At 42.6% G+C, this 25423-nt stretch overlaps 2 protein-coding genes across 2 annotated transcripts in view; both read right to left on the reverse strand.

Moving 5' to 3' along the window:
* The window catches only part of LOC311283110 (uncharacterized protein), a 790474-nt gene that overhangs the window by 655155 nt on the left and 109896 nt on the right, over positions 1-25423 (reverse strand). The gene's annotated exons all lie outside the window — the stretch shown is intronic.
* LOC311282559 (uncharacterized protein) lies at positions 10697-12195 on the reverse strand. The gene is made up of 3 exons (XM_084396373.1): positions 11767-12195; positions 11374-11481; positions 10697-11207 (listed from the first exon to the last, which is right to left on the reverse strand). The coding sequence occupies exons 1-3, from the start codon at positions 12170-12172 to the stop codon at positions 11083-11085; spliced, it is 639 nt and encodes a 212-aa protein (XP_084252499.1). The 5' UTR covers positions 12173-12195; the 3' UTR covers positions 10697-11082.

A 25423-nucleotide genomic window follows, 5' to 3' on the forward strand; every position in this document is an offset into this window, starting at 1 on the left:
CTCTTCTCTGCAGATCTCTGGAGACTCAGCCGCACTGCTCTGCCTGCTCAGCTCTTACTCTCCACAGGGGGCGCTGCTGAGCTGGACACTGGACGGGTCAGAGGTCACCGAGGGGGTTCTGACCAGCGCAGAGAGCCAGCAGGACGGCCGCTACAGCCGCAGTAGCGTCCTGACCCTCAGCAAAGCACGCTGGGAAGAGGGAGAGCTGTACGTCTGCAGAGTAACACATGATGGAGCTCCTCATGAGGTCTCGTTCCACAAGAGCTCTGAGTGCTGATGTTTCTCTCCTGAAGATGAGCCGTATCTGAGTGTCCTGTGTCAGGCAGGATTCACATGAGTCTAGTGCTGCAGCTGGAGTGATTTACAACTCAATACTGAAACTGAGTGTGTGTGTGTGTGTGTGTGTGTGATCTTTCAATCTGCTGTGTTTGCTGCAACATTCAATAAAGCTTCTCAACAAGTTCACTTTGTGTCTGACAACATCATTCAACTAACAGATGAAGATGCAGGTGCTTTTCAGAAGGTTGATGTAGCAGTAAATGTCAAATAAAGCTCTTGGGGTTTGAACATGGTCTCTGGAGACAGAGCTGCTCTATTCTGAGAGGATCACAATCACTCCACCCTGACAATGCAAATGGGCTTTTCAGTCTCACTCTCTGATTGGTTACATGATCTGGACTGGAACACTTTCACTTCTGCTTTAGTGAAGCAGCGCAGACAAACTGATCATTTATAGGAGATTAAAAACTTTATTATATAAAAATATAAAAAATTAAAAAATAAAATCAAGAATCAGCCGTTCTGTCACTAATTGTTACATAATCATTACATTTATAGACAATGGTGTAAATATATATGAAAATGTTATGAAAATCATAACTAATACATGATCACAAATGAAGAATCAGTGTGTTGTTAATAAATGTTAATATCATAGTGTATTTGTTCATTGTTCATACATGTTTATATTAAAGTGTATTTGTTAATTTTATAATAAAAACCCTTGGTTGAATGTGTGTTTCACTGCCAGTTTCTGCCCAGCCGACTCTCAGCCAGATCTGTCTTACAGTGCCTGGGCCAGACCTGGGCCATATCAGTCAATAAGAGTCACTTTACAGGGTGTGGGCCACATCTGGGCCAGAGGAAGCTCTGTGTGTCCATGTTCAGTGTGTTGGGCCAGTTTTGGGCCGGGGACCCAGCCAGAAGTGGAGGTGGGCCAGGCAAAGTTTGCTATCTGGCCTGCTGTTATCAACTCAAGAGTGAACCAGAATCATGTTGCTCTAGTGATGGAGAAACAAAGCTTTTAGAAACCATTGAACCAACTGATTTGCATAATGATTCACTGTATTGAAGCTCTGGAAACGCCACACGTTGGTCAGAACAGCGGAAACTCAGCATAAAAACACCTTTTACACACCAAATGCAAATGTTTTAATGTAAAGTCTAATCTATTCAATGCAATTACCAAATCATCTAATACCAGTGAATATGAAATGTGTTTATAATATGTGTTAGTTTATTAAATTAGGGCTTGTTTTTGTTTTGTTTTATGGAGAGCTTGCACACTAAAAACAGCTGGGTTATTTCATCTACCCAACCGCTGGGTTAAATGTTTTTATGGGTTATTTATATGGAATTTGGGTTATTTTGTTCAACTCATGCGTTGATTCAAAATCCACCAACCCAACATACATCGGTTGACCCAGCACGTGGGTTGTTTATCAGCAGAGTCCACACACCGAGCGCTCGTCACAGCAGAGAACCTGACTGGTCATCCAGCGAGGCAAATAAATAATAAAAGGTTGGTGTACACTACATGTCTAATTCACACTGTCTGTGTTGCGTTACCTATTAAAGTAGTATCTTTATATTGTCACGGCTAGTTGGTTGGTTTGGCTAACAACGTAGCTAACGTTAGCCATTTATGACCATTCAACATTTAATTTAACCACTGCCCTGGTTACAACCTCCAGCAACTCCTCAATAACGGGAATATGGGGTGGCGAATCTCCATATCCACGTGATTCGGTGTTGAGAATATCTAACTCCTCGGAGCCAGATAAATCAAAGGCCGGGTCTTTAACACGGTCGGAAGAAGCCGCAGCGCGAGACCAGTGGAGCTGGTTAATAAACACTGAGAAAGGGTCGCAACCATCTCAGTATTATATGCCAGCCCCACGTGCGAATCCCATGCATACAAGCGGAGCGATGCCTCGACAGACGCGGGACCTGATGCACTGGGAACGCGAGCCTGATCTAATTGATCGAACAGACTCAAACGGGAGCGGAGCTTTTTCATAGGTAACTGAAAACAGTTTGCATAGACAGCGCCCTCGAGCACTGAACGTGCATGCTCCACTCCCAGACAAACAACACACAACGAGTGTGTGTCATCCTCGCTCAAATAGCTTGGGCAAGGGGACGCACACCGTCTGAGTCGTTTCTCTATACTGCCCTACAAAGGCAAAAGACCTTAAGTCGCTAGAGTGTGGAACTGAGAAAAATGACTTTAAAGATTTTTAGTTGTCCCGCTTAATTAATTATAGGTAGGACACTGGAAATTTGGCAAATAGATGTTTTAGTAATGGAAATTATATACATAAAAAAATCTTGAGCTCAAACTTGACTTTTGACCACTATTTTAAAGTTACTGTACTCTGCCTTTGTATTGTCAGCAAAAAGTGAGAGGTCATACCAAGGCAAAAGGCAGTAACTTCCACATTATCAATATTTAGTTGCTGATCACCATTAACAAAATCATTATAGTACACACCTGTATAAAATCTAGTGATCATGGCATTTATTTTGTATGATTTACAATTATTTATAGCCATCTACTTATTGCTATCCTGTGCTTTGGTTGCATTCTGAAGGCATTTTTAATACATTTGACATGACAAAATACCTCCTATTAGTCCAGCGTTGACTCGACCGCGTTTAGGGCGGGGCTGAAGGCGAAGTTTTGGCACTCTGCCAGCTAGTTTGCGAGCTTTAATTCATGGTTGTATTCATCTGATACGGCAATGTGTAGCGTTTTTCTGTCAACTCTGCATAATCATTCGCGATCGTAATCGCACGTTTGTCGATGGAGCAGACCATACTAAATGTTCTGACCGCTCTGAGGACATCAGAAGTTAGAGCGACTGATGGCAGCTGTACAAAGTACACAGGATACACCGTAATTTTAATTTTAATGGACATTAAAACAAAGGCAGATAACCTTACAATCTGGTAGGTAGCATTATTTGATTAATCACCGGCACCGTAACTTCATATTGACGTGCGGCTAAACAAAGGCAGAGCACCGTAACTCGTAATTTGAGCGTTCCAAAACAAAGCCAAAGAGCGGTAACTGATGTTACGGTGTTCTGCCTTGGTTTCTCATGGGCTTTTGGAAGTTACTGTTAAGACAAATCATTATTTTCTCGAAAAATAAACGGAATTTATTCAAGATACTTATCCACATGATAAAGAAGGTCGTGAATGTGCCAAAAATATAAATAACTCATTTTCGACCAAAAACGAAGTTACGGTCTTTTGCCTTTGCACGGCAGTATATTCGCCATATATATTGAGATAGACAAACAACACCAAATAAGACAATACAGTCACACAGAACGCTTGCTGAAGACAGAAAGCTGACGCGGCTATGTGCCAGTGTCCTTTTATAGCTTCCGGATCACCGTCACATGCGACGTCACGAGTGACGAAAGACACAGGACCAATCAAGATTGGAGTAGTTCCATTACAGACTTCAGACGCGTCATGCCGAAGGCATTCCCCAAAGGGTCGAGTATCAATGCAGCGTCTCAATAGTACAGTAGTACAGTAGTACAGCGTCTTACAATAGTAACCTGAGACGTTTTCTTCTTTTAGACCAGTTGATCCCAAGAGCTGGCCCTAGGCTGAAGTTCCTCAAACATTTAGAGGACTTGTAAGATCAGTGTAGACATGAGAGGCTCAATTCTTCAGTTTTCCACACATTGTATTTATTTCTGAGTATTTAATAGAGCTAATGGCTCTTAATAGCAGCTTTTTAATAGGAATTTGAATTTCATGAATTTGTTCACTATAGACCTGTTGACTGTTGGCCTGTTGAATGTTCAGCCAGTTCATTCGCAATTGTTGTTTTGCTCTGAATGTTTTCCTACTTGAGTGAAATTAACTGCACCAGTTCCACTATATTGTTGATATTAATTAATGCAATATAATACATTTTTTCAAAGATTCCATTATGTTGTTTTGTTTTTGTATTGTTTAAGTGTTTATTGCATAATATATGCATACATCTAGCATGTATTCTGTTCTAGGTTTGTAGTTTAACAGTTGTATAGCTATGGGTATTCTATTGCAATTTATTTTCTTAAATTGTACTGTAATGTGTTAGAATTACTCTGGCATATGGGTTAATTTTACCCAGCATTTGGGTACACTTTATAACAAATATGTAGTTGAATCAACCCAGAATTGTATTTAATTTGACCCAGCATTTGGGTAGAATATTTAACTCATCTGTTGGGTTAAAAATGAGCAACCCATCTTGCTGGGTCAAATTAACTACTGCTGGTCTGGTGCAATATTGATCCAGCGGTTGGGTTATAAAACAACCCAAGTTGGGTTATTTTTAACCCATCAGACCAATTAGACACTTTTAAGTACAACTCATTTTTTATTATAAAAATGTGTCAATAAATATTAATATTTAAAAAACTGATCTGAGATCAGGTAAAATGAAATCGACAGTGGTTCATGGGTTAACAGAGATCATCGCCCCCTAGTGACGAACCAGTGACATTTGGAAACAGTGATGACATGAAGCCAGTGCTGCCAGATTTGGGCAGTTTTGAGTTTGATTGTTCTGGTAAAAATTGGTTTGCCGGTTTTCAAACACCTGCATTTTATAGACTAATTGGTTAATAAACAAAACTCAAGTGTGCATGTAGTTCATAAAATCAGTCATCAGCCGTCTACCAGGACATTTCCAGAGAACTTCATGCTTCCTTCAGCAGACAAGCTTTATGGAGATGCTTCCTTCATTTTCCAGCAGGATTTGCACTGGCCCACACTGCCAAAATAACCAAAACCTGGTTCAATGACCAATGTGTAATTACTGTGTGATTTCATGTAATATTCTAATTTTTTGAAATCCTGTTTTCGTTGGTTTTATGAGCTGGAAGCCCAAATTATGTACAAATAAAAAACTAAATACTTGAAATCGTTTAAGTTGTGGGCCCTGAATCTATAATCTATGGAAGTTTAACGTTTTGAATGGAATTATGGAAATAAATAAACTTTTCCATGATATTAAATTTTTTTGGAAAGGGTCTGTATAATATTATGTTATATGTGTACTTGCATCATAATAAAGTGTGTGAAAGGTTTGATATTGTGTAGTTTGTGATCCTCCATCAGCAGCTGCAGTTTCTCTCAGCTGTATCAGTGCAGTCACTGTGACGTCTGACTGACAGAGGTTTTTGTACGACTCTTTATCACTGTGTGAACACATAGCTACTACTGATATAGTGTACACTCTGACAGTAATAATCTCCTGTATCTTCAGTCTGGACTCCACTGATGGTCAGAGTAAAATCTCGTCCAGTACTTGCTGTTCCACTGCCACTGAATCTAGATGGAGTTCCAGTATTACGGCTGTTTATGCCATAAATCAGGAGTTTAGGAGCTTCTCCAGGTTTCTGCTGATGCCAGGCTAAACCATTGCTGTATATTCCTACATCTATATTACACTCTAATGTTGCTGTTTGACTCTGTTGGACAGTTTTAACTTCAGGTTGAGTCAGAGTCACTCCTCTGGATTCTGAAGAAGAGAAAATAAAGTCAATTAGTTTGTTAATCATCTTTTAAGAAATCAATGTTTGTATATTAAAGTGATCAAAACAACATATTATATTTATATAAAAAAGTAACAACCTTGAATAAACAGTGCAATGGTCCAGATGAAGATGTTGATTGTGTTCATTGCTGTAGTTTAGTCTTGTGTGATGATGAAGATTGTGTTCTGCTCTCAGTCATGAAGTGTTAAACTCACAGCACTATAAACACTCTCAGAGCACTGAAGCATGTGCTGACAATGCAAAGTGACTCTCTCTATTTAAATCATTATCCTGAAGACTGTAGATCAGACACAAACACATTATCAAACAACTTCCTCATGTTGAGAAATGCCAAGCTATTATACACACATTTCTGAAGAGTCTATTGGCAGAATCATACATATTATTGATTCAGTCATTATTAATATTTACATTGCACTTATTTAACAACTGACGAGGAAACTATTGATTTGAAGACATTCATATATATTAACCCTCTGCAAACATTTTGATGGCACATGATAAAAATTATTCCACATCATTTCTTGGCTCATTTGGGAACATTTTATTGATTTATTGATCATTTCCCCTCCTTCCCTTGTTTGATACAGGCATAGGTTTGTATCATGTCGTGTCATGAACTTGATGTAATGAGATTTGACTCGGAGTGAAGCAGTTCTTCTCTGCTGTGAAACAGAGGTGTACGTTACACTTTTTGCACATTACTTTGGGTGTTCCTGTGCACCCAGAACCCTGAATCTTCCCTTCTTGTCACACATTATTTGCCATTGTGAGGTATTGTCCAAGACATCCTTGAAAAGTATTCCTTATCGCACAACGTTGCCCTGAGGCAACAAAAAGAAAAACTGAATTTCTGAACATGCAAAATAAAAAACTTCATAATTCCTCTACACCTTCATACACACACATATTTGTTATGTACAGTTCATGTCATTTCATATAAGACTATTAAAGCAAATAATCTTGCCTTCTTCTCACAGCATGTGCTCCTGTGACCATGTGTCAGAAAAGGACTGTGCTTGATAGCGACTCCCAAACCTTATTGGCCTGTTCTTAGATACTCTTTTAACCCTTCTAATCGGTTGCAATCATTTAAAGAAACATGTACTGAACATGATGTACTGAGGGCTTAAGAACACTTTATTTAAAATATATATTTTATGAAACATGTTGAACTCTAAAACTGGTAGAAATTCAAAGCCATAAATCTACACAGGGTGTTTTCCAGATGTGAGGTTGATATCTCAAAAAATCTGCTTTCAGTGAGAGTTAGTTTGGGCGCAGTCCTGGGTTTGTGATTTGCAGTAGAGTTTTTCTCTCTCAAATACAGGTATTACAAGCACACACACACACACACACACACACACACACACACACACACACACACACACACACACACATTTTATTACACACATACTCTGACATCCATACCAAAACACCCACACAATTATCACTGCATAATTTATCCAATTAGCTCAATAATATGCCGAAGCAGAAAACAGGAATAAAGTGAGTATTTGCTTGCCAAACCTGAAAAAATGGCACCATCTGGTAAAATATTTAAAAAATTTAACTTTTGAAGCCTTGCCAACAGAATGAAAGCCTGTTAACAAAGATTGCATAATTTTATAGTTAAATGGCCCTGGGATTAAAAATTGCAGTTTTAAAGGGTTTCAATGTGGACATTTTTGTCCAAAAGGTCCTGAGAGGAAGTATTTTGTGTTACAAGTGCAAAACAGATTTTTTAAAAGGAAATGGGGGTGAAATAGTAAAATTCCAATACAAATACACACCTGTACCAACATTTTTGCAGTTGGCATTAACACAGGCAAAATTATCACACAAAAAAAAGACAAGATGCCATAAGATGCACAAGGGTTAAACATCGTTTTCTTGACAGCATTGCTTTAACTGTGTACAAACATCTGATAAACGTTTGTTTATAAAAAGTGCAGATTCACTCGTAACCAAATGCAACATAGACGTTTCCTAAATGTGTGTTTAATATTTGACAGGGGACATTTGACAGACGTACAGTATGGCAGATGAAACTCTTAAAAATACATCTTCCAGATGAAAACACATCAGATAGCCGTGTGTGTGTTGAATGTGTGCTATAATGTCATCCATTTGGCCTAAGCTTTTGTCAACACTTTACATTACACACATTAATGCTTATTTTACTAATTTTACATAAAGATTTACATAACTGAAGATAATTTTTAGATTGTATTTGTCTATGATTTAGTAGCCTTCTGATCACATAAATGACAGATCTAACATTAAATCTTGTTTGGAAGTTACAGGGACTGATTAACACACGCAATCAAAGGTTTTGAGTCAGTATACTATAGGAAATAATTATTAAAAAACAAATATTTGTTGTCATAATGTTGTTATTTTAACCAGAGTTATTACAGCAGTTTTTGATTCTTGATTTCGGATCACTTGTTGCAGAGCTTTTGTAGTGGAGCAGAGCCTCAAAAAAACATTGTTCCTTCTAGGCGGGATTCTGATTAGAGGCGTTCAGTCATAATCCCGCAGATTAGATAGCAGCTTCGCACCAGTGGCTCCTCAGCCAAGCACTCGCACCAAATGTCTGGTGTGTGTGCTTGGCTGAAAACGCACCTCTCGTACTGAGCAGGATTACTATTGCAACGACACCGACATCAGTAGGGTAAAACTACACACTGTATACATATAGGTCTACACGAAGTGAATGCCAGCAATCATTCAGTCAGTGACGAATTAATAAAAACATTATGAATTTAACAAAACGATACACAATTGTAGTTTAAGTTCGCGCTGAAACTATATTTACCTTTTTCAAAATAATCCATTAAACCTGCTGAGAAACGAGGAGCGTGAACTAGAATGCATTTCACGGTGCACTTGGTGCAAAAGGGAGAGCGCGCGAAACTTGTCACTTGAAAGCGAAAAACAGTGTTTGAGATTCGTCGCAGCAGATTCAAGCAGCTGTAGTTATGTACTTGTGTTTGTGCTAGAAAAATATACAAGACATTTGTGAGAAAATATTCTACAAGTGTGCAACTCTCATTGGATGAATTCACATACTGATTTGCAGATGAGCTAAATTTCTCCGTGACTTCACCTTTTTTTATGCAGGTGTGTAAATGCGTTTTGCACCATATTCACTGCAGCAACTGTAGCAAAAATGTGAGCATATGAGTGTCTTAATTTGTGATTTGTAGAATAGGATTTGTCCACCTGCAATGAAGAATTTGGGAAGGTGTAACTGTTGTGTTGTGTTTGTGGAAGATAAAAAAAAGTCTACAAGTTTGCAACTCTTAAAACATTTCTCTCTGTGACTTCAAATTTACTGATACACATGTGTGGCTATTCTCTACAACTACAAATTTCACCGTCACAGGCGTTCAGTAGTTTTGCACCAAAAATACCTCCATAGTTTTGCCCTTCATAGCCGAGAATTGAGTTCTCTTGATGAGTGTTGTAATTAATTTTTTTGTGTGTGTGTAAAATGCTTGATAAATGGTATTGAATTACTAAATTCTGATGTTATACACAGTTGTATGTAAAAGAGTTGACCCTTTTGTTTATAATGGGAAGAGTGTATGTGTTGAATAATTAATGTTTCAGAGTTAAAAGTCACCTTGAGTGGTTAATAGAGGTTATTTTAACGAATTTCGTCGTGTATTTGAGCTATGAGTTAATGCGCAATCATGACGCACATGTTCTACGGGCAGAAGTGCGTCATCGGAAAAATAGCTCTTTGCACATACATAAACTATATGTGCTAAAGTAAGACGTAATTGCAGTAAAAGAAAAAATGTTGAATGTTGTTTATATGCAGACTAACTGCTCTAATGATGTATATTTTTGAAAGGAATGTCTAATTGTATTTTTGGCCTTGTCTTTGCAAGGTTGGGTCTTTTCTTTCTTTCCTTTTCCCCTTTTTCTTGTTTTTTCTTCTACTTTTTGTCATTTCTGAGTCGGATGCTGCACATTTCCTGGACATCGGACGATTTTGAAGAATTGTATGTGAATTGTCCCTGCTTGCTTCACATCGGGAAAAAAACCGTTGCGAGCGGGAACTGACGAGCCATTTGCCCATATAAGGAAGGACCGAGCTTGTGAATCAAGGAACGAACGGAGTGGTAGGATTGTGCACACGTCTTCTGAATTGAACTGTGTTGATCTGAGATACATTGCGGAAGAAGGATCTCGTGGGAGCGGCATTTGAACTGGAACTGAAAATTAGTGTATAAAAAAAGAGGAATCTGAATTATATTGAGACTGCTATTTAAGCAGTTAATTTGACCTGTGATTTTATTTTCTCTGCTGTTATTTTTCTTTTCTTTCAAATTCTATTGTATTTCATTTCATTTAATTTTGATTTTATATATATTTTTTTTCTTTATTTTTTTTTTCTTGGAGAACGAGAGAAAAGGGTATTCTCAAAGGGTTATCATTTGGAAGGATTATATTCGAATTTAAACCGTATACTTACCATTAAATAAGCCAAGTAGAAACAATTTGTATAAATGGGTAACCAAATAAATTATATACATATATATTAATAGAATAAGGGTCAATTAAATTTATTAGCTTGAAACTAAATAGGTCATTAAAAAAGAGAGAAACAATAATAATTATAAACTAAATAGGAAATATAAAATAGGGTTATAATAAGGTTACATTTATTTGTTCCACGGCAAATCCTTGATGTTCTGGTCATTATATATATATATATATTTTTTTTTTTTCTCCTGTGTGATGTGATGTTTTAAATTTCACTGCTTTATTATTTAAATTCCTTAAATACATCATACCAAATTTTCTAACGCAACGAGTGTTGTCACAAATTCTTTCTCCCCTTGCTGTTGACACAGTCTCTTGAGCGAGTCTGGTCTTCTGGTCACTGGTCCAAATCTTGAAGCGGTGTGCTTCCTTCATGCTCATTTGCATAACTCATTGTTGGTAAGTGAGGGTTGCACTGTCACCGCGACGCAGGTTACACACTTATGTACATATGAACTATTTACAAGTATATATATGTGCGGCAAAATTATTTACAAGTGCAGAAACCACACACATCTTTAAAAAAGTAAAGTGTTGACTACAGGCCCTCCTGCCTGGGTGCCAGTCTGTTGACGCTGCATAGGAGACTCTCCATCCAGTGAGTCTGGAAGCACTTCACCACTTCCTCCCTTGCCACCAAAGCTGCACGCTCCTCAGCATCTGTTTTGGCTTAGTCTTTTAGAAATTCTAGAATTTCACCAAAGCGGGAATCACTGTCCCTCCGCAGCTCAGCATCTGACTCCAGCAGGTTTTCCACCGCTGAAAGGATACTGGAGTCAGGCCTCTTTCTCTTTGCTGGATAAGACAGGGAGTGTGAAGAGAGATACTTAGTACATAAATTGCTAGGAGTAAATGATATGTTTGTGGTTTGTTGTTTTTATTTTATGTATTACACTCTTACATTATTATTAGTAGATTACATATTTCTATATGCAGTGCAATAGGCCTATAATTCAATTACCTGGTGTAGGGCAACGGGGGGTACTGGTGCCAACAGGAGAGACACAGAAACTCTGTTCTGGTGCGACTGGATCCAGCAGGAAACTGGCCACGGGTTCTGGTGTAGTAGCTAACAAAAGAAACATTTTAGGATCAGAAGTGTATAAAAAAAACCCGTTATAGCTGCATAACAGATGACACGGATAAGGTAGGCAAGAAACAACCTGCTCTTAAATTAGACCCATATTTCTAAAGGACCGTGTGGTGTTAATATGCGATTCGACGAAGCTAGCTATCAAACAATTGAAATCAAGCAACCTATTATTGGCTTATATTATTCTGCGCATCTTTTACATTTCTCAACCTGTAAGGCAGACTTTCTTTACAGTCTGATTAGTATAAAATGAGTACTAACCTTGAAGACACTGATCCAACGGTTCAGTGTTCTCGGGGCCGACGATCGTCTCCAACAACCCGGTTGTGGAGTCCCTCGTGTTGGCGTTACCAGAGTATGCTGGACGGTGGCCTAGAATAGCGTCCAGTGTGGCGTACCACTTGCTTGTTTTACGATTTGCACCACTCTGGTTGTTGTGGTCCTTTATCTTCTTGTAGCCTTGTTTAAGCTTCTTCACCTTCTCTCTGCACTGCTTGGCCGTGTGGTAAACCCCCATTTGCGCTAGCTCCGTGGAGATTTTCCCGAAGATTTTAATATTTCTTGTGGATCCTTCCAGGTCCTTCTGCACCTCTTCGGTGGTGTACATGGCCAGCAGAGCCTGCACCTCAGCATCAGTCCACTTTTCAGAGTTCAGCATTCCGTCCATTCTTGTAGTAGCTAATGTTTTGCGAAAACACACAGCCAGGTATGGCAGACAGCGCGCTGCAAGTTCAGTGTTGACAGTCGGCGTGACTTATAAGTTGAACCAATCAACGTAGACCTAGTGAAAGGGAACTAAAAAAGTCCTCGCTCTAGACTAGGTACTAAAAGAGTTCTAGGAACTACGGTCTGAGGAACTAAAAAATCCCCAACTTAGTCCGGTCGGAACACGAGAAAAAAAGGGTTATATGAACGTTAGGTTCTAGGAACTGCAAAAATCCCTCCGGTCGGAAAGCGGCTATTGACTATGAGAACTGAACTGAGCTGGACGATAACATCACTGTTTACTCCAGAGCGGCTATATTTTGCTTAGCAAAAAATCGAATTAAAAAGCATTACTTAAAGGGACACTCAACCATTTTTTTCATATTAAACTATGTTATTCCCTTAACTAAGACGAGTTGATACATACCTCTCTCATCTCAGTGCGTGCACTTAATCGCTCTAGCGCGCGGTGACACTTTGATAGCACTAAGCTTAGCCCAGTATATTCAATGGTGTCTAACAGCAATGAATTTAGAAGTGACCAAACACATCAACGTTTTCCCTATTTAAAAACAGTTACACGAGTAGTTATCCAACCAAGTATGGTGACAAAAAATAAAACGTGGCGCTTTTCTAAGCGGCTTAAAAAGGATAACTATAATGTATGGCGGAATAGCACTTTTGGGAGTACTTCGACTCGGCACAGTAAAAAGTCACGCCTGATCCTCTTCCTCTTGACAGAAGTGAGAGGAAGAGGATCAGGCGTGACTTTTTACTGTGCCGAGTTGAAGTGCTCCCAAAAGTGCTATTCCGCCATACATTATAGTTATCCAACAATCATTACACTGATAAAACTTGATCACATTTATGATTTTAGCATGTGTTTTCTAACCAAAGCAATACTGTAATAGGAGAAACTCTTAGGCATATCTTAGGCAACCCTTTACAATAACAGTACATGAATAATCATATTCTAATACCTAATAGTAAGATATGAACTAATCATGAACCAATGAAGAGCTATCCTTAACTACGACAGGAGTCATAAGGATTCATACATGAATAACAGAAGCCTTAACTACATGTTAGTACATGTTTGATAATCAATGCTGTAGCGTATGGACTAGATTCATGATTCTTTCTTTCTGCAAACAATGAACACATTTTTGCTAAGATTCCTAAAGCTTTCAACCTCCTGACTTGTCAGATGCAAATCATGGCCTAACGCCAGAGAGTCTAGGTCAAATTGCCCCCTGACCCTTTTTATGGGCCCGCTGAGGGTCTCCAGAACAACAGACCTTTCCCCACGAGTCATGTGGGGAAAGCTTCAGAGAGATTGTTATCGGGTCTCGGGTCTATAATTCGTTGTAATTCATTATTTATTTATATAATTGATCAATTTGAGCCTATTTGTATTGATAATTGGTTACAATTCATTGTAGTTAATTATCAGTACGGATACAGATACATTGGCAATTTATTCCCTGTTTGGGTTATTTTAATCTGTATGCGACATGTTAATCAAATCCCTGATTAATTATTAATATCCCCTTTATTTGAGCTAGTGTCGTTACAATGCATTAATTAACATATATGGGGTAAACTCAATCAATATCTCTTTTTTATTATTATTATTTATTAAGGCATTAAGATCAATTTGCAAAATATGTTTTAGTCCTCTTTTTAGTCACCTTTAGCTTGGGTGTGATCACTTATGCTAAGCACTGTATATAAATGAACTACATTAATAACGTTCTCTTACGAGAGGTTCTCTCGTATTGCGTAAGTAGCTTACGCATCGGGAAAGTCTTCTATCTTCGAGATCTGAAGCCAAAAAATTATCCTTAATTTTGTATTCATTGTCAACGCAGTGCAGCAGCCGACAGACCTAGGCAGGCTGTATAAGCGTGCTCATTGGCTGCTCGGCTGCAACTGCTTCAGCCTATCGGTGAGCGCTCTGAACGCGGCAACCAATGAGGGCGCTTCGCACCCTCCACACCCTTCTAACCGTCAGAATGGGCGTGGCCAGCGTGTATATATTCAGCGCTCACAGGCTAAAATTCTGATTTTCTTGTCTTCAGCGACGCTCTTCGCATCGCTGGATCTTGAGAGCCGCCGCCGTTGAAACCAGCGACCAGCAAGCTTAGGACAGCGCCTGAGGAAGCCGGCCGTCTTCGCCGCCTTCAGCCATCCGTGCCTGCTACGCTATCCGGCGACATATCCTTTACATTATTACTGTTTCTGTGTGTACTCTAAAAGAGCACGAGGCGTTTTTGTAAAAACGCCTCGTTTTTGCGGCTCGTGCCGCGCCCCGCTCAGCAACGGAGACCGCCACCTCTCTGCGCTCTCCGCCTGGGCCGCGGGCACGCCGCCACCGCACTCTCCGAGTGCGAAGAGCTTTCAATGTCGACCCTGCGGGCTCGACTTGAAGCTTTCGACCAAGCTGTCGCTCCGCCTGTCCCTGCCGGGCCGCGCAATAAGAAGCGCCGCTCGCAGCGACCACCGGAGACTGTTGTGACTGAGGAGCTCGCCGGAACCTCTTCCTCGAGCTCTCTCTCGCCCTCTCCCTCCCGGCCGCTCAACCGCCGGCTCTCGCCCGCGCCGCCGCCGCGTCAGGAGATGAGGCGAATGTGATAGATACCCGTACTCTCCCTCTGTTCGAGCCGTGCAACTTCGCCGCTCACAAGGGATGGCAGAAGCGGACGGTCTCGGAGCGAGTTTCCTCTCCCTCTGTTCGAGCCGCGCAAACTGAGCCGCTCACGAGGGATGGCAGGAGCGGACGGTCTCGGAGCGAGTTTCCTCTCCCTCTGTTCGAGCCGCGCAAACTGCGCCGCTCACAAGGGATGGCAGGAGCGGACGGTCTTGGAGCTCTCTTTACGTTACAAGAAAGCTACTCCGTCCTCGCGCGTCACTCACCGGTGAAAGGGGAACAGAGTGTTTTCGTCCCGCCGTGGCCTGGACTATAACCTCCATTTATCACACATTTCTCAGTCCCCTCTTAAGTCAGGCGACTGGAATTGTTACCATTGCAGTATACGAGCCTGTTATAAATACACGCTCGCCTGCAAGCAAACGCCGTCACAAGACATGATGACGCTAACCGAGTACTAATGTATTCTCCCCTGTGGCTCAGTGGCGGAATCCTAGACTGTTAAGCTAGAGACCGGGGTTCGATCCCCGCTCTCGCGGCAGTTAAAGTTTATGCTGTTCGCTTCTCCGAGCTCGCGGCCAGTTTTTCTTACATACAGAAAACAAGCCCGCTCTCTCCCTCGTTGGGCCGCGCAGATTGCGCCGTTCAAGGGATGACAAAGCGGACGGTCACGAGCAGCGTTCAGCGTGCGCGCCTCACTCACCGGCGAAAAGAGAAGAGAGTGTGTCAGTCTCGCTACGGCTGGACAACCGCCAATCCTCACACATTTCTCAGTCCCCTCTTAAGTTCAGGCGACTGGAAATATTACTATTGCAGTAAACGAGCCTGTTTTAAACACACGCACGCCTGCAAACAAACGCCGACGCGACACATGAGGTCGCGCTTCCTGAAAGCTTATGTGTTTTCCCCTGTGGCTCAGTGGCAGAATCATACGCTTTCATGCGAGAGATCCGCGTTCGATCCCAGCTCTCGGGGAAGTTAAAAATTTATGCTGCTTGCTTCTCCGAGCTCGCGGCCAGTCTTTCTTTCTTACAGAAAGCGAACCCGCCTCTCGCACCACACCTTCTCAGGGTGCTCGAGTATTTTTGAGCGTCTAAACACGAGAGAAGAAAAGACGGTTAAATCCCGCAGCCCTGCGGCTGGACCACCGTCGAAGCTTAACGCTCTGTCAGTCCCCGTTGCCACGGCTACTGCAGCTGTTTACCCCGCAGTCAACGAGCCGGTATCTACCCGCTCGCCTGCGCGCATCCGCCGTTCTCACGGCAACCCAGAAAAATTTCAAAAGAGCATATGTCTGGTTGCACGGCTGACGCCGTATGTGTTTCTAGTACAGTGAATGTGCCCACGTTCTGTGCTCACCCCTGTACACAAGCACTATACATCCCGTGTCTCTCACAGAGCCCACTCCCATGAAGCAGGCAAAAGCCGCTTTAGTGTTAAAAGTAGGTCACGTGTCCACTTCTCCGTGCCCACACCTACTCACTGCCCGCTCTGTCACACGGCCTCGCACGACCGGTCATGTTTTAAATGTAAGTCCTGTGCCCGCCCTCGAGCGCTCACACATGCGCCTCACCCTATATGTTCCCCGTCCAAAGCCACCGGGACACTGTGTGTAAAACGGCCAGCTATCGCTACGTGCGATCCGCCGTATCTAACCACCAAGAGCGCGCGCGCCGCGCCCGCCCCTGAATGTATGTCCTGTGCCCGCCCTCGAGCGCTCACACATACTAACGAACATTTTCGTCCCCGACGCCGCCATCGCGCGTCGCGCCTCACACTTTATGTTCCCCGTCTAAAGCCACCGGGACACTGTGTGTAAAACGGCCAGCTATCGCTGTGTGCGATCCGCCGTATCTAAGCACCAAGAGCGCGCGCGCCGCGCCCGCCCCTCCGTTTCGAGCTCTCGAGCCCGCGATGCGCGGCGATCGGAGCCCGGAGGCCATTCTGCACCTGGCTGCACACGCAAAAGCGTGGGAAACTTTTCCAGGCGCATCAGAACGGGTGCTAAGCACAGTAAAACAGGGCTATACTCTGCAGTTCGCTCGCCGCCCTCCGCGCTTTCAAGTGCGTATCGAGACCAGAGTGAATGGGGAAGTAGCACATCTACTTCGAGCAGAAATAGCTACACTTCTGTGCAAAAGGGCTATAGAACCGGTTTCCCCTTCCATGAGCGAGTCGGGCTTTTACAGCCGTTATTTCCTCGTTCCCAAGAAGGACGGAGCTCTCAGACCAATTTTGGATCTGAGACGTTTGAACAAGGCTCTTATGAGAAGACTGTTCAAAATGATCACAACCAGACAAATTCTCGCGCAAATTCGCCCGAGGGACTGGTTTATATCTCTCGATCTAAAAGACGCGTGCTTTTCAGATCCTGATAATACCCCGTCACAGGCCATTCTTGAGATTCGCCTTCAACGGTCAGGTATATCAGTACACAGCCCGCCTGTCGACACAGCGCGCGCGCTGCATTCGATGCCTGGCCGCGTCCCTCCGGCCGGGCAGCACCGTACCTCTCAAAATATTTCAGAGGTTACTAGGTTGTATGGCATCAGCCGCAGCAGTGCTTCGGCTGGGTCTTTTACGAATGCGCCCGCTACAACGCTGGCTGAATGCCCGAGTGCCTCACAGAGCATGGGCTTCCGGCGGTATCCGCATCAGAGTGACTCAGAGCTGCGTTTCAGCTCTGAAGCCCTGGTTAGCGGCCGACTGGTACCAGCGGGGAGTGACAATGGGAGCTATCTCACACCGCAAAGTTATCTCGACGGACGCTTCCACCTCAGGCTGGGGCGCTCTGTTCGAGGGCAAACCGGCTTTTAGCCTGTGGTCAGACCGGGAAAAATGCCTCCACATAAACTGTTTGGAGATGATAGCGGTCGAGAACGCGCTCAGGCGCTTCCTCCCATTCATACAGGATCACCATGTGCTAGTCCGCTCGGACGACATGTCCGTGGTATCCTATGTGAACCGACAGGGCGGTGTCAGATCCAGGAACCTGTGCAGGCTGACAGAACGCCTCCTCGTGTGGGCTTACCGCTCGCTGCGCTCGCTGAGAGCCGCGCACGTGCCGGGCCACCTGAATGTCGGTCCAGACAGACTGTCCAGGGACAACATTCCCCCGGGAGAATGGTCTCTGCACCCCCAGACAGTCCAGTTTCTCTTGCGCCTATTCGGCAGAGCGGAAATCGACCTCTTTGCGTTGAAAGACAATGCTCAATGCCCGAAGTTTTATTCGAAGAGCGAGGACGCGCTGTCCCAGACATGGCCCAGCCTCCCGCTGTATGCTTTTCCTCCGATCTCCCTGTTGCCACAGGTCATTTCGAGGATCAGAGAAACGCACCACTCAGTGCTGCTTATAGCCCCGCGTTGGGAAAACCAAACTTGGTACCCAGAGCTAGTGAGGCTGTCGCACTCACCCCCATGGCCGATCCCGGTGAGAAAGGATCTCCTCTCCCAAGCCGCTGGATCGATCTGGCATCCCCATCCAGAGCGCTGGTCGCTGCATGCATGGGCGATCAACGGATACCCGTTGACCTGTCAGAAGGGGTCGTGAACACGATCACGCAGTCTAGAGCCCCCTCCACGAGACGGCTCTACGCGTCTAAATGGTCGGTGTTTTCTAAATGGTGCGCTACTCAAAACCTGGATCCGCGCGCATGCGGGGTCCCGCGGGTGCTCTCCTTCCTGCAAGAGCTGTTGGAAAAGGGCAGATCCCCTTCCACGCTCAAAGTATATGTGGCCGCTACTACAGCGGTCGCTGAGACGACGCTCGGCCGGGCAATGGGAAGGAATGAGCTCATTATCCGCTTCCTCAGAGGAGCTAGACGGATGAACCCCCCGCGGCCCCCCTCGGTTCCCTCGTGGGATCTGTCCTTGGTCCTGGCGGCCCTAAAGGCTTTTCCCTTTGAACCACTTGAATCCGCGGATCTAAAGTATCTGTCGCTTAAAACCGTTTTTCTGATTGCTCTGTCTTCAGTCAAACGAGTGGGTGATTGGCACGCGCCATCTGTTAGCCCTGCATGTCTCGAGTTCGGGCCGAATGACTCGAAAGTCATTCTCAGACCGAGACACGGTTACATCCCCAAAGCGATTGGAACCCCGTTTAGGGCACAAGTTATTTCCCTCTCGGCTCTGCCAGCATCCGATAGTGGGGACAGTGATAACCTCCTATGCCCTGTCCGGGCGCTGAGAGTTTACATCACGCGCTCCGCCGCTTTCAGGCGTTCAGAGCAGCTCTTTGTTTCCTTCGGCGGACGCACCAAAGGTCTTGCCGCCTCGAAGCAGAGCTTGTCCAGGTGGATAGTGGACGCGATAGCAGCAGCTTATGCCTCCAAACACCTGCAGTGCCCTCTGGGCATCAGAGCCCATTCCACTAGAGGCATGGCCTCGTCGTGGGCCTGGTCCAGCGGAATTTCTATCCACGACATTTGTATGGCGGCGGGCTGGGCCTCCCCGTCTACATTCGTGAGGTTTTATAACCTGGAAGTTCCTGCCCTACAGGCAAAAATATTGTCGGTATAAGTGACATGTATGCTCTGCCCAGCTCCCGTGTGCAGACTACGTTCATATGCTGGCGCTATTCTGGTAACTACTCAGGGTGAAGTGTTTGACTCAGACCGGCTGTTCCGTTCTGTTTCCTATTTCCCGTTACGCGCTGTTATCGGTGCTGGCCGCCCGCATTTATTTCTGCCGCACGGGAATTTTTCTCTTCATGTGAGACCGACTATGTCGTTTTCTCCTACCCTTATGAGTGCTTATGTACTGTATGGGCTCGCTCCGCCGGCCCTACTGTTTGTACTGCTATGTTTATAGACCGGCCGCGCCGCTCTATTTCATATGCTGCATGAAGTGCATGTACTACGCTAGCCCGTCTCTCCGACCGGCCACATTTCCCAGCAGAGTGTTTTCCCCGGTTCCCCTGGGATTCATGGGCTGGATGCTCGGCGCACACGGCGTTGACAAAGGGTTCCCGATGCGTAAGCTACTTACGCAATACGAGAGAACCTCTCGTAAGAGAACGTACTCGGTTACTAACGTAACCTCGGTTCTCTCTAGAAGAGGGAACGAGTATTGCGTAACCTGCCGTGTCGCGCCACGAGCTTTTGCGCTTCAGACTGCGAAAACCAGAATTTTAGCCTGTGAGCGCTGAATATATACACGCTGGCCACGCCCATTCTGACGGTTAGAAGGGTGTGGAGGGCGCGAAGCGCCCTCATTGGTTGCCGCGTTCAGAGCACTCACCGATAGGCTGAAGCAGTTGCAGCCGAGCAGCCAATGAGCACGCTTATACAGCCTGCCTAGGTCTGTCGGCTGCTGCACTGCGTTGACAATGAATACAAAATTAAGGATAATTTTTTGGCTTCAGATCTCGAAGAAAGAAGACTTTCCCGATGCGTAAGCTACTTACGCAATACTCGTTCCCTCTTCTAGAGAGAACCGAGGTTACGTTAGTAACCGAGTACGTTTTTACAACAAAAGTTAACTACCACTGAACTTACTTCAGCTGGACTAGGACGATATTTTCTTCTAGATCTGCTGTACAGCAGAAACAAACTTTGTTGCATTATTTTCCTGTTATCACTGTAAAGCTGCTTTGAAACAATCTTTATTGTAAAAAGCGCTGTATAAATAAAGATGACATGGCTTTGTGATCCTCCATCAGCAGCTGCAGTTTCTCTCAGCTGTATCAGTGCAGTCACTGTGACGTCTGACTGACAGAGGTTTTTGTACGACTCTTTATCACTGTGTGAACACTGGACCACTGCTGTGATAACTCTGACAGTAATAATCTCCTGTATCTTCAGTCTGGACTCCACTGATGGTCAGAGTAAAATCTCTGCCAGATCCACTGCCTCTGAATCTAGATGGAGTTCCAGTATAACGGTATGTTGCATAATATATGAGGAGTTTAGGAGCTTCTCCAGGTTTCTGTGAGTACCAGGCTAAATGATGATAAAGACCACTAGACATATACACATTACTGCTGGATTTACACTTTATTCTGACTTCTTCTCCTGGTTGAACTGCTGTTATTGATGGACTCTGAGTTACAGTGATCTGTCCTCTACACTCTGAAAGAAAACACAAACAAAAATGATATATATGATGATATACAGTATATGATAAATATATTTCACATATTAAGATAATTAATAATCATTGTAAAAGCTGTATTAAACAAACCTTGAATAAACAGTGCAATGGTCCAGATGAAGATGTTGATTGTGTTCATTGCTGTAGTTTAGTCTTGTGTGATGATGAAGATTGTGTTGTGTTCTGCTCTCAGTCATGAAGTGTTAAACTCACAGCACTATAAACACTCTCAGAGCACTGAAGCATGTGCTGCCAATGCAAAGTGACTCTCTCTATTTAAATCATTATCCTGAAGACTGTAGATCAGTGACAAACACATTTCGGTTACACTTTACAATAAGGTTCATTAGTTAACATTAGTTAATTACATTAGTTAGCATGAACTAATAATGAACTGCACTTATACAGCATCTATTAATCTTTGGTAATGCTAATTTCACCATTAATACTTTATTAAAATCTTAACAACATTGTTGAACAAACAATGAACAGCTGTACTTTGATTAACTAACGTTAACAACGATGAACAAATACAGTAACAAATGTATTGATCATTATTTGTTCATGTTAGTTAATACAAAAATACAATACATTGTAGAATTGAAAATTATCTTGACTGTTTTTCTACCCCCTCTTTCTACCACAATGACCGTTTGGAGTTCCTAAAGGCACAGAGAGGCTGATAGTGATCTAGGCCTGTAGGCCAAAATGTTTATACTTTGGGGGTCGATGAATTGTCACACCTTTAGTGCGGCGGGGGAAGTTGTAATTATCTGATTGGTCAGTTTGAATGTCTCACATCTGGGTTTTAGTCACATGGTCAAGGAAAGGATAAAAGAAGATTGTAACTGTTGCTCTGGCTCTTTGATGCTCTGGCTCTCTTCTTCTCTGGGTCCCTTTCTTGGGGTTCTCTCTCTTTACCTCCTCCTTCCTCTCTTCTTTTGCCTCCTCTTACTCTCTGTCTCTCTCTCTCAGGTAACATTTTTCATATATGCTGGGTACAATTAATAATATAAGTTATCATCATCATCTCATACATCTATTTTGTAACTATTTTAAGTGTAACCATAACCATATTTTGTCATTAAACCTTTTCAATTACAACTAATGTGCTAACTAGTTTTGATTTTGTATTGACTTTGAAGTGCTACATATTGCAATTGTAACCTGCGTCGCGGCGACAGTGCAACCCTCACTTACAAACAGTGAAATATGCAAATGAGCGTGAAGTGCACCGCTTCAAGATTTGGACCAGTGACCAGAAGACCAGACTCGCTCAAGAAAGAATTTGTGACAAACACTCGCTGCGTTAGAAAATTTGGTATGATGTATTTAAGGAATTTAAATAATAAAGCAGTGAAATTTAAAACATCACATCACACAGGAGGAAAAAAAAAAAAATATATATATATATATATATATATATATATATATATATCTTTCAATCTTTCATTTGAAAGTCATGTGTCTAGTATTTGTAAAACCGCATTTTTCCATCTTAAAAATATATCTAAATTACGTCATATGCTCTCATTGACAAATGCGGAACAATTAGTCCATGCGTTCATGACCTCAAGGCTAGATTATTGTAATGCTCTACTGGGTGGTTGCCCTGCACGCTTAATAAACAAACTACAGCTAGTTCAAAACGCAGCAGCTCGAGTTCTTACCAGAACCAGGAAGTATGACCATATTAGCCCAGTTCTGTCAAAACTGCATTGGCTCCCTATTAAACATCGCATCAATTTTAAAATATTGCTGATTACTTACAAAGCACTAAATGGTTTAGCTCCGCAGTACTTGAGCGAGCTCTTAACGCATTGTACTCCTTCACGTCTATTGCGATCTCAAAATTCCGGCCAGTTGATAATACCTAGAATATCAAAATCGACTGCTGGCGGTAGATCCTTTTCCTATTTAGCACCAAAACTTTGGAACAATCTTCCTAACATTGTCCGGGAAGCAGACACACTCTGTCAGTTCAAATCTAGACTAAAGACACATCTCTTTGACATAGCGTTCACATAATACATTATAGACTTCTATAATTCAATGTTAGGCTGCATAGATTAGGTCAGCTGGAACCGGGAACACTTCCCATAAATCCTGATGTACTTGTTACATCATGAGAAGAATGGCATCTACGCTAATTTTAGTGTCTTTGTTTATCCCAAGGTTTTCCCCCAGCCTGCCGGATCCAGGCCATTTCCAGATCTGATGAAGGACCTTCGCCTGGACCCGATGTCAACGCAGTGCTGAAGTGCCAACTAGTCTCTCCCTATGGAGGATCCCTTTCCCACTCTACAGATAAAGCGTCGTCGGGAAAACTCAATTTGCGTATCTACCCCGAATTGATAAAATAAAATAAAATTCTTAATCAAAACTATAAGGAAACACCAGTAATTTGATTAGGCTTGGTTTGTAGGGAATTACAAACCTGCATACATATATTCAAACGCACATAACTATAGAACCCATTCTTAATGCGCATCTGAACGCCATCAGCGTTTCTCACAGGTTCGCGTTTAAAGTCTGCGTAGAGAGAATGGTGTCGTCTTGGCGGCCCCTAATTTAAGCAGATGGGAGTTTTACTTACTCAAACATGTTCTGAGGGCAGAAAGGAAAATGATTGGTTTACAGCTTCAACCAATGAAACTGAAGCAAGGGCGGGGTTTAGACGTTTGAATTCGAGGTGCGCTGCGGTGGGATTCTTGAGGAATAGTCGGAATAAAAGACAGATGTTCGTGGGAGAACGCATTTATTGCAAGGTAAGTGAATTTACTACTATATTTAATTACAATTCAACATCCTCTAACGTTTACTAAGATAATAAGCGAACATTTAAAAATGCACAGAACTAATAATCATTGTCTAAATATCGTATTGTATGCATTTTGATTTGACTGTTTCATCAGTCAACCAAAACAAAGCTGCTTATGGGGTAACTGGTGTAAAACATGCTTTTCCAATGCTTCCTCGCTGTCTGTTAAATTGATATGCGAGAACAGAACTAGTTCAAATTTTCCGCGATATTTCAACGGTCAAAATGATATATCTCCCGGCTTAGCGCTTTGTTATTTTTTACATTACAGTTTAAATTGCTGTTATTTTTAGTGTATTACGCGCTGCTCTTAGGGCAGGAGTACGTCTTGCTGTTCCACTGCCACTGAATCTAGATGGAGTTCCTGACTGAAGGCTTCTTATGTCATAAATCAGGAGTTTAGGAGCTTCTCCAGATTTCTGCTGATACCAGTGTAAGTAGCTGCTTAATATTCCTACATCTATATTACACTCTATTGTTGCTGTTTGACTCTGTTGGACAGTTTTAACTTCAGGTTGAGTCAGAGTCACTCCTCTGGATTCTGAAGAAGAGAAAAGAAAAACTGTGTTTAAAACTATTATCATCATATACTTTTACAAAAACACCAAAACCAGAGTCAGTTTTTACATCTTACCTTGAATAAACAGTGCAATGGTCCAGATGAAGATGTTGATTGTGTTCATTGCTGTAGTTTAGTCTTGTGTGATGATGAAGATTGTGTTCTGCTCTCAGTCATGAAGTGTTAAACTCACAGCACTATAAACACTCTCAGAGCACTGAAGCATGTGCTGACAATGCAAAGAAGTGGGCAGGATTTACAACAGCTTGTGCTGATAACAAACTCATATACACTAGAGTTACAGAATCATGACTTTATTTAGTATTTTTATTGTGACTCCTGAGACACTGAGGATGTGCAGATGAACGTCCATCTCTGTGTCCATATTCAGTCATGTGACCATCATCACTGCTACACTTCCACTAGATGAAGCGCCATCACTAAAGTAAGATCATGAATCATGAGTCTGTTCAGAAAGTATCAGGACTGATTGTGAATCTCTAATCAGAGTTCATGGTGTCACTCCATCTATCATGAAGCCTCATGTGTGTCTGAAATCATCAAATGGAGAAGAAACAGGCTGTTAAAGATGGAGACATATTAGAGCTTGTTCACGTTTCATGATCTTGTGTGGAGATTCATAACCAGTCCAGATACTTTTAGAACAGACCTTGAATATGAAAACATGCTTGACTGTGTAGAACATGCAAAATACCTTTTATATTTTCATTGTTGACACTTTCTATTGACTTTGGCTCTAATATTCAATAAACTCATTATTTGAAGAGATTTTCACTGAAGATTGAAGTCTGAAGCTGCAGGTTTTTCTGTGAATCATGATGATTGATCTGCATATGAAGAACAGAAGCATCATTATGAGAAACTCCACAACATCATCCATGATCAAAGAGGTCAAAGGTCACCTCAGAGGTCACAGCTCATCAAATATATTTCTTTAAACAGTGTTATATCAGAAAGCATTTAGTCAAATCTGAATGAGTGAGTGTTGAGAAGAGCTGAGGATCTTCTAATATCAGTGTGTTGAAGTGTTGTTTCTCTCTCTCTGCTGGAGTGTGTGTTCACTCGAGTGGAA

Source organism: Rutilus rutilus (genome assembly GCF_951802725.1).
Source record: "Rutilus rutilus genome assembly, chromosome: 23".
Taxonomy (NCBI): Eukaryota; Metazoa; Chordata; class Actinopteri; order Cypriniformes; family Leuciscidae; genus Rutilus; species Rutilus rutilus.